This window comes from Hemicordylus capensis, chromosome 12 (assembly GCF_027244095.1).
Source record: "Hemicordylus capensis ecotype Gifberg chromosome 12, rHemCap1.1.pri, whole genome shotgun sequence".
Classification (NCBI taxonomy): Eukaryota; Metazoa; Chordata; class Lepidosauria; order Squamata; family Cordylidae; genus Hemicordylus; species Hemicordylus capensis.
The window spans coordinates 10,377,487-10,389,541 of NC_069668.1; the positions used below are offsets into that span (position 1 = coordinate 10,377,487).

At 56.3% G+C, this 12,055-nt stretch overlaps 1 protein-coding gene and 1 non-coding gene across 10 annotated transcripts in view; both read right to left on the bottom strand.

Annotated features, from left to right (window-relative positions):
* Positions 1-12,055, bottom strand: part of TEX14 (testis expressed 14, intercellular bridge forming factor) — a 34,712-nt gene that overhangs the window by 17,971 nt on the left and 4,686 nt on the right. For 5 of the 9 annotated variants that reach the window (XM_053275089.1, XM_053275088.1, XM_053275087.1 and 2 more), the window contains exons 1-10: positions 11,635-11,879; positions 10,426-10,568; positions 7,445-7,559; positions 6,590-6,755; positions 6,010-6,146; positions 5,045-5,126; positions 3,801-3,931; positions 2,707-2,820; positions 1,327-1,450; positions 648-826 (exon numbers count right to left, since the gene is read on the bottom strand). In XM_053275089.1, coding sequence (XP_053131064.1) covers positions 648-826; positions 1,327-1,450; positions 2,707-2,820; positions 3,801-3,931; positions 5,045-5,126; positions 6,010-6,146; positions 6,590-6,755; positions 7,445-7,559; positions 10,426-10,568; positions 11,635-11,864 — 1,421 coding nt within the window. In that variant the 5' untranslated portion in view covers positions 11,865-11,879. Of the gene's footprint in view, positions 1-647; positions 827-1,326; positions 1,451-2,706; positions 2,821-3,800; positions 3,932-5,044; positions 5,127-6,009; positions 6,147-6,589; positions 6,756-7,444; positions 7,560-10,425; positions 10,569-11,634; positions 11,880-12,055 lie in introns of those variants that run through there. The other 4 variants (XM_053275092.1, XM_053275093.1, XM_053275086.1 and 1 more) reach the window with 3 other exon arrangements.
* LOC128336276 (small nucleolar RNA U3) lies at positions 8,586-8,804 on the bottom strand. The gene has a single exon (XR_008311886.1). It is a non-coding gene; the product is annotated as a small nucleolar RNA U3 (small nucleolar RNA).

The window sequence follows — 12,055 nt, forward strand, 5'->3', positions numbered from 1 at the left end:
GAAACCCACCCATCACGGCGACACGGGAAACAGAATATCGGGAAAGCAGAGGGTCTGGATGATGTGGGGAGGGGGCAGCCCCTTATTCTGCCTGGGGCATTGGGGCCAGGGCCAGGCCTTCCTGGAGCCCTGCTGGGGCAGCGGCAACTGGACTGCTGGTGCAGAGGGCGCCCGGGGCATACATACAACTTTGAATATTTGTTTAGATGCCGCTTTTCAACAAAGAGGTTTGTTATAATACATTTTTTAAAAATGAAACATGTTTCCCTGTCCCCAAAGGGGTCCACAATCTAAAAAGAAGCATAAGGGAGACCCCAGCCACAGCCACTGGAAGGGTTGGAGAGGGCTGGGTGCTCTCCCCTTGCTAAACGGAAGAGAATCACCACTTCAGAGGGGGCCTCTCGCCTCAGTTCTCAGGGGCAATTTATTCCCCACCTCAGAGGGGTTCGCAATGAGGCACAAGGGGGAAACCCCAGCCTCTGGAAAGAGGATGCTGTGCTGGGGATGGAGAGAGTTGGGTGCTCTCCCCTGTTAAACACCAAGAGAACCCTGCCCCCACTTCGGAAGGGGGCCCCTCGGCTCGCTTAGGGCCCCCGCCACCCCTCAGGCCCGCTTGGAGGGAGTGGAGGCGCCAGGCAGCTCCTTACCTTTCGATCATGTACTCTAGGTTGGTGAGCTTGGCCTCCCCGGCTAGCACGACCAGGATGGCGTAGGAGCTGAGGGTGCGGTGGACAAAGCCCCGCAGGTGCAGGAAGCGCAGGGCGTCGTTCACCTGGAGCAGCAGGTGCACAATCGTCTCCACATGCAAGATGGGGAACTCCGAGCGCTGCAGGGAGAGGGGAGAGGGTTCCAGACACCGGAGTGAAGAGGGGCTTGCCCCAAGGAGTGGCCGAGCAGGGCGAGGTTCTCCCGCCCCCAAGGAGGCGCCAAGTGGGGCCGCGCTGAATGCTGCCTCGGACCCAAACACTCATAGGAACATAGGCAGCTGCCATATACTGCAGTGTACAAAATTTTATACAGTATTTTGTACTGTCAGCAGATAGTAGTGACATTGTAGAAGTGTGTAATCTGGTAAGGGCCAGGGTTAGCAGTCCTGGGGAATGGATTCCACCACTAGGGAGCCACCACAGAGAAGGCCCTGCCTTCAGGCACCAGCCACTGAAAAGGATCGGCTCAGGCAGCCTCCGCAGGGCAAAGGGTTGCCCGTCTCCCTTTCATCCCACAGAGCCCCCTTGGGCAGCATTACACTCTGGGTTATTTTATCGGGAAAGGAGTCCAGAGCCCAGGTGGGCCGAGACTGGGAAGGATGCAATACAGCCACGTTACCCGCTCGTGAAGGATGCTGTAGAGGGTGCCAAAGTTCACGCGCTCAAAGACCAGGCGGGTTTTCTCCAAGTCGCTGGACAGGCAGACGGCCATCAGCTGCAGCAAGTGGGGGTGGCGGAGTTTGCTGTGGAGGAGGAGGAGAGGAAAGCCCACCCGGATGAGTGGGGGGGGGGAGGAAGAGTGCCCCCAGCCGATGGTGGCGAAAACCCTTCCTTGGCAGAGTACTGAAACCAAGGAAAGCAAAAAAAGCCCGAGGCAACAGTTGGGCTCACAAATGAAATTATTCTATTCCTTGGAGCGCATCTGTTGGTTGAAAGCCAGTCGTGAGTGCCTCCCCCCGCAAAATCACACCTGATTCCTCCCTGAAGGGAAACTTTAGGGAGAAGACAAATTATGTAATGGAGACTAAAGCATCTGTTTCGTCCCCAACACAGCCCCTTTGTGAGAGGGAAGCAGTGGTCCACAAATCCACTTGCCTGCTCGCCAGTGGTGAGTGCCCCCAGCCCCACACAGATCTCTCCCCCTCTGCCCCCGAGGTCTCCCTTCCACTGACATTTTTGTGAGAAGGTAAGAAACAGCAGAAATCCCTTCTGAGCAGGAAGAGAGGCCCTGCCCCCTGCCCTGCTGTTTCTTACTCTCTCTGTCGCAAAGGTCGGAGGAGCCACTTCTCGCCTAAGTCCAGTTCCAGAAAAGGATCCGAGGGGAAAGAGAGGGTTCAGGGCAACCCCAAATGGCCACCCACAGGGCACCTGAGCCCCATGGATGACCCCCCCCTCCCAGCTACAACTCCCAGCATCCTCCGCCCAAGCCCACGGCAGCTAGGGATTCTGGGAGCTGTAGTCAACTGACTCTGGGATTCCCCCTGACAGGCAACACTGATTGTGAGCCCTTTGGGGACAGGGGACCATCTTATTGGTGTACTGTTTTTCTATAAAAACCGCTCTGAGAACTTGGGTTGAAGAGTGGTATATCAGTATTTGTCGTAGTAGAACATCCAATCAAAGTGATCAAGGCCAGCCTGATATAGAGATTTATGCCCAATGGGATTTTGTCAAAAGATTATTTCAGAAACTCCTATTCTTCATCGCGTGGTCTTTGGGCAGCAGGCTGGGGACCGGTCAGGCTTAGAGAAAGAGCTCAGGACCAGAATTCCCTCTCACAGGGATTCGTCGACATTGTGAACTACAGCTCCCAGAATCCCCAGCCAAAGGCCATGGCAGCTGAGGATCCTGGGAGTTGTAGTCCACCACATCTGGGAATCCCTGTTGGCAGAAACACGGTTCAGGATGCGCCGTTAGCCTTTGCTGTGCCCCAAGACACCCCCTGGGAAGAGCCCCCCCACCGGTCCCCGCTGTGCCGAAGGGTGCCCCCCCCCCGTACCTGCTGTACTCCTGTTCCGCGAGGAGGAGGTCACCCAGACGCAGCTTGCTGCAGTGATGGTGGGGCTTCACGCTCAGCTCCTTCACGGTGACTCGGCTCCCACCCCACATCAAGCTGCCAGGAGGAAAGGGGTCAAGGAGGAGCACCAGAAACACCAGTCCTCATTGTGGTTTATGATCAGTGTTCCCTCTAACAGAGATTCCCAGATGTGGTGGACTACAACTCCCATCACCCCCAAGCCAGGGCTACTGCAGCTGGGGATGCTGGGAGTTGTAGTCCACCACATCTGGGAAGCCCTGTGAGAGGGAAGTCTGGCTGTGATCCACCGTTGGGGCCCACTGGGGTCGGAGAGTGGTACGCAGGCATCATGGACCACACAGTGCTTGCCAAAGGCCATCAGAAGTGTCTCTCTAGGCCAGGGTATCAGGGTCCCCAGATGGTGTGGGACTACAGCTCCCATCATTCCCAGCCAAAGGCCATCTTGCCTGGGGGCGATGGGTGCTGCAGTCATAGGAACCGAGGAAGCTGCTTCCAACCAAGTCAGACCCCTGGTCCATCTCGCTCCATATTGTCGGCACTGACTGGCAGCAGCTCTCTGGAGTCCTTCCCAGCCCCGCCTGAAGATACTGCCAATGAGCGGACCTGGGACCTTCTGCATGCAAGCATACAGATGCTCTTCCATTGAGTGACGGCCCCCTCCCCGAAGGGAAATGTCCCACAGCACTCGCCGGGGGCGTCCCATCCAAATGCAAACCCAGGCAGACCCTGCTTAGCAAAGAGGACCATCCCAGGCTCCCTACCATGAGCCCGGCTCGCCTTCCCCGGGGCTAGGTAGCCCAGCGGCTTCATGAGCTCATCTGTGCCGGTCACTAACGGGGCGTGGAAGGCAAGAACTCCCCCATTCTCTCGCATCGTATTCTCAGCCCCTCTCGCATCGGAGGGGGCCACAGCTGAGGAGCAGACCTCCTCCTCGAGGCCTGTCGGGGAATCCGGCAGCTCCGCGTAGGGGTGCTCAACCTCCCCCGGTGTCCAGGCGAGAGCCGCGGCGGCAGCAGCAGCAGCAGCAGCAGCCACCCCCTCTGGCAAGGACTCACTTGGTCATGACCATGTAGGGCCCGGTGGGGAAGGAGAAGCTTGGCTCGTCGTCGGCCTGGACCACCTCTTTGTCCGCGATGATCGGGAGCGAAGCCAAGTAACCCAGCTGCCGGCTGCCTGAGAGAGAGAACTGGGACAAAACCGGGGTGTGTGTGTGTGTCTTTGCAGGCTCCCAAAGTGGGGTCCACACGGTCTTCCAGGATGCGAGAAAACCCAAGGCGAGCTGGCCTGGCTGCCCACTTCTGTTCAGGGCCCGGCGTTTCTGTCATCACTCGCAACAGCCCTCGCATAGGAAGCTGCCTCCCACTCAGTCAGGCCCCTGGTCCATCTAGCTCACGACTGCCAACACTGACTGGCAGCAATTCTCCAAGGTTCCCGGCAGCAGCCTTTCCCAGGCCGCCCTGGAGATGCTGCCAGAGAGTGAACCTGGGTCCCCTTTGGCATGCAAAGCAAAGGATCCGCCTCGGAACCGCAGCCCCGTAAAGCTCAGAGAGGCAATGGAAGGGAAACCATTCTTCTCAGGTCCAGCTGGTAGCCTTCTGCAGGCAGGAGAGCTGGTCTGGTGGGAGCCAGGATGACTTGTCCCTTTGCTAAGCAGGGTCCACCCCATGTGTGAGCCCTGTAAGATCTTCCCCTTAGGGGATAATGGGGCTGCTCTGGAAAGAGCATCTAGGCACCAAGTTCCCTCCCTGGCGGCATCTCCAAGATAGGGCTGAGAGAGACTCCTGCCTGCAACCTTGGAGAAGCTGCTGCCAGTCTGTGAAGACAATCCTGAGCTGGATGGACCAAAGGTCTGACTCAGTATATGGCAGCTTCCTATGTTCCTAACATCCTGCTCCGGGGCCGAGCCTCTAAGCCAGGGGTTGTCCAATTCGGGTCCCCAGATGTTGTTGAATGACACCACCTACCACCACCACCACCCGTGGCCTTTAGCAGGGGGTGATGGGAGCTGTAGTCCAACCATACTGGGGGGACCCAAGGCAGAGAATCCCTGCTCTCTGCTGCGGACAAGCATCATGGCCCGTATCCCGTGAGTCTCCTCCCAAAGGCTTCCTAGTGGGTTCCAGCGTTCCTTCTAACAGGGATTCCCAGACTTTGTGGACGACAACTCCCAGAATCCCCAAGCAAAAGCCACTGCAGCTGGGGATTCTGGGAGCTGTCGTCCACAACATCTGGGAATCCCAACACTGGTGGGTTCTCCTTTGGGGTCTCCCTCTTCCCCTTTGGGGCCCCATCGCCTCACCTTCCCAAAGCCAAAGCTGTAAATGTTTCGGGACGAGCTGCTTCCCCCTTTCAGGAACCTTCCCAGCGGGCTGTCAGCCGGCCTGGCGGGGCAAGAGACAGAGCAGAGCAAGCTTCAGGCCGGGAGAAGACCCCCTCGCTGGGAGAAGGCACGGCTGCAGCTGCTGAGCCCGCTGGCCAGCCAAAGGGCAGCCGGGGGAGGAAGGGAGCCGGATGGCTTCTCAAGCCCTGCCTGATACTTTCTGGAGGGCGGCGGGAAGGAGGAGGCTGTTTACGTATCTAGGGAACAGATACAGCCCTCCCTCGCCAACCGCGAGGGTTCCGTTCCAGGAAAAGCAAGTGCTCGGTGACTCCGCGGTTGACAAGCCGTTGAAATCAACGGCAAAGAGGCCGTTAGGGGAATCACGGTCGCGAAAAGACAGCAGAATACAGTTAGAAATCGGGGGGACCCCCAATCACCATGAATTAGTAGGAGGAGTGAAGGGGGACCCCAGAAATCACCCCTGACCCCCCAAAATCACTCCCAAACCCCCCAAAATCACCCCACAAGTCCTGGAAATCGTGGGGGGGGGGGGAACCCACCACATTTCCTGCTGCAATTTCCCGGTTGCAGATGCTTTAAACTGTGATTGGGAAACCCGCGTTTGGCAAGAGATGGCTGTACCCCGCTGGCCGAGTCAGATTGCAGGCTTCTCTTCCGCGCAGTAGAGGGGGGAATCTGTCAATCTACCCCAGCCACGGCTTGCCGACTTTCATTCTCCCGCTGCTACTCACTACAGCTCCCATCATCATCACCCCCAGGATGGAGTTTATTGTGGCTGGGGATGATGGGAGTCGTAGTCCCACGCCAGCCAGAGAGCCGAGGATGCCTATTCCGGGCCTATGATCTGCCTCAGTTTAATCCCCCCCTCCCCCTGGCACCCTTCCCCCTTCCAAAAAGCTTGCCACCCAGCGCCAAGAGCTTACCCCTGCGTGAGGCCCCCAAACTTGGAAGGGCTGCAGACCAGAGCTCGGGGTGAGTCCACCTTCCGGAGCAAGTCGGAGGAGTAATTCTGCAGGGTGGCCTGCATGTGCGACGTGCAGCGCTGGATAAACTCCAACATCTGAAACGGAGGAAGCAGCCGCCGGGGGTGATGCAGGGAATGAGAGCTCCAGGCCTCCAAGGTAGAGGGGGCCACAGTGGGGTGCCAGGGGCCGGGTAGCCCAGCCCCAACAACCAGAGAACCTCAGGCTGGCCTTCTCTGCTCCGAGGTAAGCCTTGTTGGCAGAAGGGGACCAGAAACCGCGTAGGATGAATGAAGATGGAAACAGCCGGCAGAACTCACTGCGGGGCCAAAGCCAATGGGAGTCTAAGACGATGCATTCCCAAGTGATTGGTGCACGGGAGATCAAGACCCACAGGCCACCCCCACCTCCCCACCAGGACTGTATGCAGCCAAGGGAACTTCCTGCGCAGCTGGGGCTCCTCCCCCACAGAGCCCTGGAATCTCACCCACCCTCGCACCCGCTTCCGAGACGACAGCCCCCCCTACCCCCCAGAACACACCTGGCCACTGCTCTCCTTCCCTGCCATCAGACCCCAGGTCTGGGGAGTCCTTCCGTTCTTGTCATGGACGCGGAGGTCTCCGCCCGCGTCCAGCAGCTTGCTGAGGATGGCCTGGTTGCCCGAGAAGGCCCCGGCGTGGACCGGACTGCTCCCGTCGTAGCAGCGGCTGTGGAAACAACACGGGCGGGAGGGGGAGGCCCGTGAGGCCCCCCTCTTGAGCACAGGCCTCCCTTCCCCAGATCGGCAGAGACGCTGGCTTATAGATACCCCGCTTCTCCAAGCCCCCCCCCAGCTGCGGCTGAACTACAACACCCATCATCCCCTGCCAAAATGGGGGGGGGGGGACCCAGTCAGTCAGTCCTTTATTGCAGTCATAGACCAGTAGGGGGAACCCAGTGGAAAAGACAGAACTCTGAATCTGGGTATTTTATACACACACACACGCATATATAGACACACACACATATATGTATATACACACACACACACACGCATATATAAATATTTATATATACACACACACACATATATACACATACACATATACATACATACACACATACACACACACAAATATATATAAACACACTTATATCCCATTCTTCCTCCAAGGAGCTCAGATCCTCACAACAACCCTGTGAGGTAAGTTAGGCTGAGAGTAAAGTGACTGGCCCCGAGTCACCCATGAGTTTCATGTTTGGATGGGGATTTGAACTCGGGTCTCCCCGGTCCTAGTCCAACACTCTAACCATGATGTGATGCAGGCCCCTCCAGCATACGTAGGGCGTCCCCCCTACATTGTGCGGCCGAGAAGTATCAAGTCACGACGACGACGCACGCAGGATGCGTACTTACTGGTTGGGGTCCGAGCCATAATTGAGGAGGACATCGACCAGTTTCTCGAGGCCCAGCAAGGCTGAGATGAACAAGGCCGTCTGCCCCAAGGAGTTGACCGAATCTGCACAGACCCCTGCGAAAGCCAAGCGACATGTGAGGATGGTGGGCCAGCCCCCAGCCCGTCCCATTCCCCAATGAAGCAGCGCTCACATCAGTGGGGCCTTGAAGGACTGCCCCCTCCCCCCGCCTGCTATTTGGTCCTTTGCAGTTACCAGGAAATGTAATGGAGGGGATGTGTTCACATACCGGGCAGATCTACCCCAAAGTCCCTGTGAGTGATCGGGGAGCAGTTCACACACCATTCGGGTTTTTCACTGCGCGTTAAGAGTGTAGCCCGGTTTATATCCGGGGTACTCTGGGCAAGGTCTGGGACCTGCCTGTGGGAACGGCACGTGTCTGTCTTCTGTGGTTGGGCCTACTTTACGTCAGCCAGCAAGTCATCCAGTCAGTGAGGCCCAAGCACCTTTATAGTACAGATATGTATTTGTATGTTGTAGATTATGAATACAAATGTACAGTTATGTATAATTATATGTACATATAATGTACATTATATGCTATGTTTATCGTATTTGTATCAATGTACATTTGTATTAACACAAAAAATATATAATGTGCGTGTGTGTATACTACTACTACAAATATTTATATACTGCTTTTCAACAATAGCTTCCAAAGCAGTTTACACAGATGGATAAGAAGGATCCCTGTCCCCAAATGGCTTGCAGTTTTTAAAGAAAGATAAGATAGGCACCAGCAACAGGGACATTGTGCTGGGGGTGGATAGGGACAGTTTTTCTCTCTCTGCCAAATAAAGGGAATCTCCACTTTAAAAAGGTGCCTCTTTGCCCACTTAGCACGGGAATTACAGATCACAAGACAAACCATGACATTTCTGATTTACATAACCGGTGTTAAACCGCGCATGGCACTGAGGAACCTTACAGTGCACACCAGGAATTCCCCAGAGGTTGAAATACAACTCCCAGCATGCCCCGCTAAAACGGCCACCACCAGTTTGGCTTTGGTTCGCAGGGCCTCGTGAAGAGGCCCCTTCTCATTTCCTTTCACTGAGTATAAAAAAATGTGAGGTCCGCCAACCACTCAGATTGCGCTCCCTCCCTCCAACCTCCCAGCAAGGGGAGGCGGAACGGTCATCAAAAGCGGGCGGCAAAGCTACCCGAAGGCAGCACCGCCCGCTCGCTTCGCGCTCAGGAGGGAACACTCCACCTCTTCCTCGTGGGTGGCGGGACCGATCACGAGTGAACGCGCTTCTCCAGGTAATCACTATAGAAATGATCCCTGAAAGTATAGTCTTAGTTAACTTTTGTTCGGCTCCCGGGCTCAGCCGCGGCCCCTGGCCCTTCAGGTTACGGAGGGCGCCCCAGCCCAACACCTCGCCATCGCACCCTCCACGGGCCCGAAGGGGCACGGCCTATTCTGAAGTCCCCCCCGAGATTCGGCGCGGGAGACTCTTTTAAACGTTTACACCGAGAACGAATCCCCCGCGACCCACAAACCCCCGCGATCTAATTTGCATTCGAGAGAGCCAGGACGCGAATCACGCTGTGTGTTTGATTCTTGCTAGACATGCTGTCTTCCGCTGGCTGACTAGCCGTTCACAGCCACGTGACGAGCCGCTTCCTGGAGGCGGGCACTCAAGGCAGCACCCGGCTGAGTGACGGGCAGCCCAGCAGCTTAACCCTGTCATTGCCAAACAGTTCGCAAAGAGAGATGCCTGGTTCTTGAAGCCGCAGGCAGCCTTACTCCTGAGTAAACGTGCAAAGGATCGTGCAGCGTGGCGAACCAGGAATTCTCGGGTTCGAATCTCACTGCAACAGCCAAGAGCCAACCTGTGCACATTTACTTGGGAATAAGTCCCGTTAATAGGATTTTACTTCTGGGACCATCTGCCCAGAATTGGGACTCATGTGGCCAGCCTGTCAAACTTCTGCAACAATCCTTGCTAAAACTGGACCTTCTCAACTCCCATGCTTTTTTTTTTTTAAATTAAACAAAACTAAGCACACACAGTTATTCCCGATGACATGAACATGTTTACAAACAAACACAATGGAATTCCCAGAAATAGCATAAACTATATTATACTGGAAATGATTTGAAATAAGAAAACTGACAATATATATTGTTCAATAACAGAAACAGACAATAAATAATACTGGACAACAGCTGGCACTCTTTTAAAAAGCCAGAAAATCCTCCAGAACATTGTGCGAATGGTTTGCCTATTCCAATAACTCAGTAACTGATAACTCATTTCAACTGTGGCAGAAAATGGTTGGACTCCATTCCTGGTCAGAATCTCCCGAAATGCCTCAGTTTCACCAAATGCAGGAAGCTGCCATATACTGAGTCAGACCCTTGGTTCATCTCGCTCAGTATTGCCTTCACAGACTGGCAGCAGCTTCTTCAAAGTTGCAGGCAGGAGTCTCTCTCAGTCCTCTCTTGGAGATGCTGCCAGGGAGGGAACTTGGAACTTAAGATGCTCTTCCCAGAGTGGCTCCATCCCCTGAGGGGAATCTTTTACAGTGCTCACACTTCTAGTCTCCCATTCAAATACAAACCAGGGTGGACCCTGCTTAGCTAAGGGGACAAGTCATGCTTGTGACCACCAGACCAGCTCTCCTCTCAGGAGGAGGTGCTCCATCTCCTCATGGTGGCAGCCACTTGGTCCCACTGGGGGCCCCCCTCCCCGCGACCACTGGCGCTCTTAAGTCTGAACTTTGGGGCCGAAGGTTGACAAGACTGAGCTAGATGGACCAAGGGTCTGACTCAGTATACGGTAGCTGCCTATGTTCCTATGAGGCTGGGAATCCCTGCTCTGGGGGGATTCTCTTGCCCGTCCCCACCCCGCCCTCCCATTCCCAGCAGCCCCACGGGCCAGGCGCAGAGACTGCCCCCCCACCCAGCCCCCTTACCTTTCTTGAGGAGTTTCTTGACCTTCAGGTAGCTGCCTTGCTTCACGTACTGGTGCAGCTGGGCCTCCGGGGAGTCCTCCTTCAGCCACCCTAATCGGACCGGGCAGGGGATGGGGAGGGCAGGGTGGGCCATCTTCTCCCTGCTGGGTAGGAAGAGGATTTTCATATATATATATATATATATATATATATATATATATATTTCTATATTTCTATATTTCTATATTTCTATATTTCTATACTGCCCCAAACTTGCGTCTCTGGGCTTTGGCTTCCCGGGGCAATCCTTGGGTGCCGGTGTGCGCCCTGCTGGGGATGGAACCAAGGCGCCAGAGCCTTGGGGCCCAATCCTGGCCACCACTTTGCTGGAGCTGAATTCTGCGCCTACCTACCAGGTCCCCACCCCTCCGGAATAAATCCTGCCCTGGCCCAGTGTCCCCTCTAACCGGGAATCCCAGACATTATGGACTACAACTCCCAGAATCCTCTGCAGCAGTGGCTTTTGCTGGGGGGTGATGGGAGTTGTAGTCCACAGCATCTGGGGAACCCGGTCCCTGGGCCACCAGCAAATTCAAGGGGAGCTGCAGGCCAGAGGTGCTCTTCCCCCTGGACTTTGGGGCTGAAGTCCAGGGTCTCCACACCCCCTCCAAATTCTCTTTTAGTCTGTCCTGGGTGGGGAAAGAAATATGTGGGATGGGAATCTGTGATGTGTTGGAATGTTTCTGCTAATAATATTGGCATCAATAGACCTTTACATTCTTGTGAGTTCAGTTGCTGTTTGTGCCCCTCAAAAAGAACCGTGTGTGTGTGTAAGGGGATGATGCTTAACTTGCTGGGGGGAGGGAGCTCCAAAATGGGGGGTCAGGAGGGAGGGCGGAGGAGAAATACGCATCTCGAGGGAGAGGATCCCTGATTGTGCCCCCTGGCGACCAGCCCCCAACTGGGCCAAGGGGCACCTTTTCAAAGTGGCGATTCTCTTGTATTTAACGGGGTGGGGAGCGAGACTCGCCGCTTTCCCAGCCATATTTGGGGGCTCAGCAATGGGACCCTTGGCGGGCCGACCCTCAAAGCCTCGGGTCCCCCTCTCCTCCTCCTGCGTGGTCCCCGAGGCTGTGCCCCTTCCCCGGCTAGGTGGCCCCCCCACCCTGGGCCGGCCTCCTCCGCCCCCCAAGCGCCCCCTGCCCTGCCCAGACGGGGCCCCCGACCCACCCGGCGGCGATTCCTTTGCCCAACCGTCGAGGAACCCGGCCGTTGGCGGCGACCCCCGGCTTCGACTGCAAAAGCGGCGTCGCCCCGCCGCTGCCTGCCTGCGCGCGTCCCTGCGCGGTTCCGGCGGGTAAAGCGGGCGCCGCCGGGTGGGCTCCTGCTTCCTGCGCAGCTGAGCGCCGGTCCCCCCACCCCGCTCCTGCCCTCCACCCCAGCTTCCAAGGAGTCCCCATGGCGAATGCTGGCTCTCCCACCCAAGGCACCCTTAGGGTGTCCTCTCCCCACCGCGGAGCCTCCAGCTTCCAAGGCAGTCTGCCGGTCAGAACCAGCCACTGGAGAGGCAGGGGTCTTATTGTTCTCCTTCCCTGCCCCCTTTTTTGTGGGCTTGGAGAGGAGGATTCAGACTCGATAGGCTGGTCCTCCT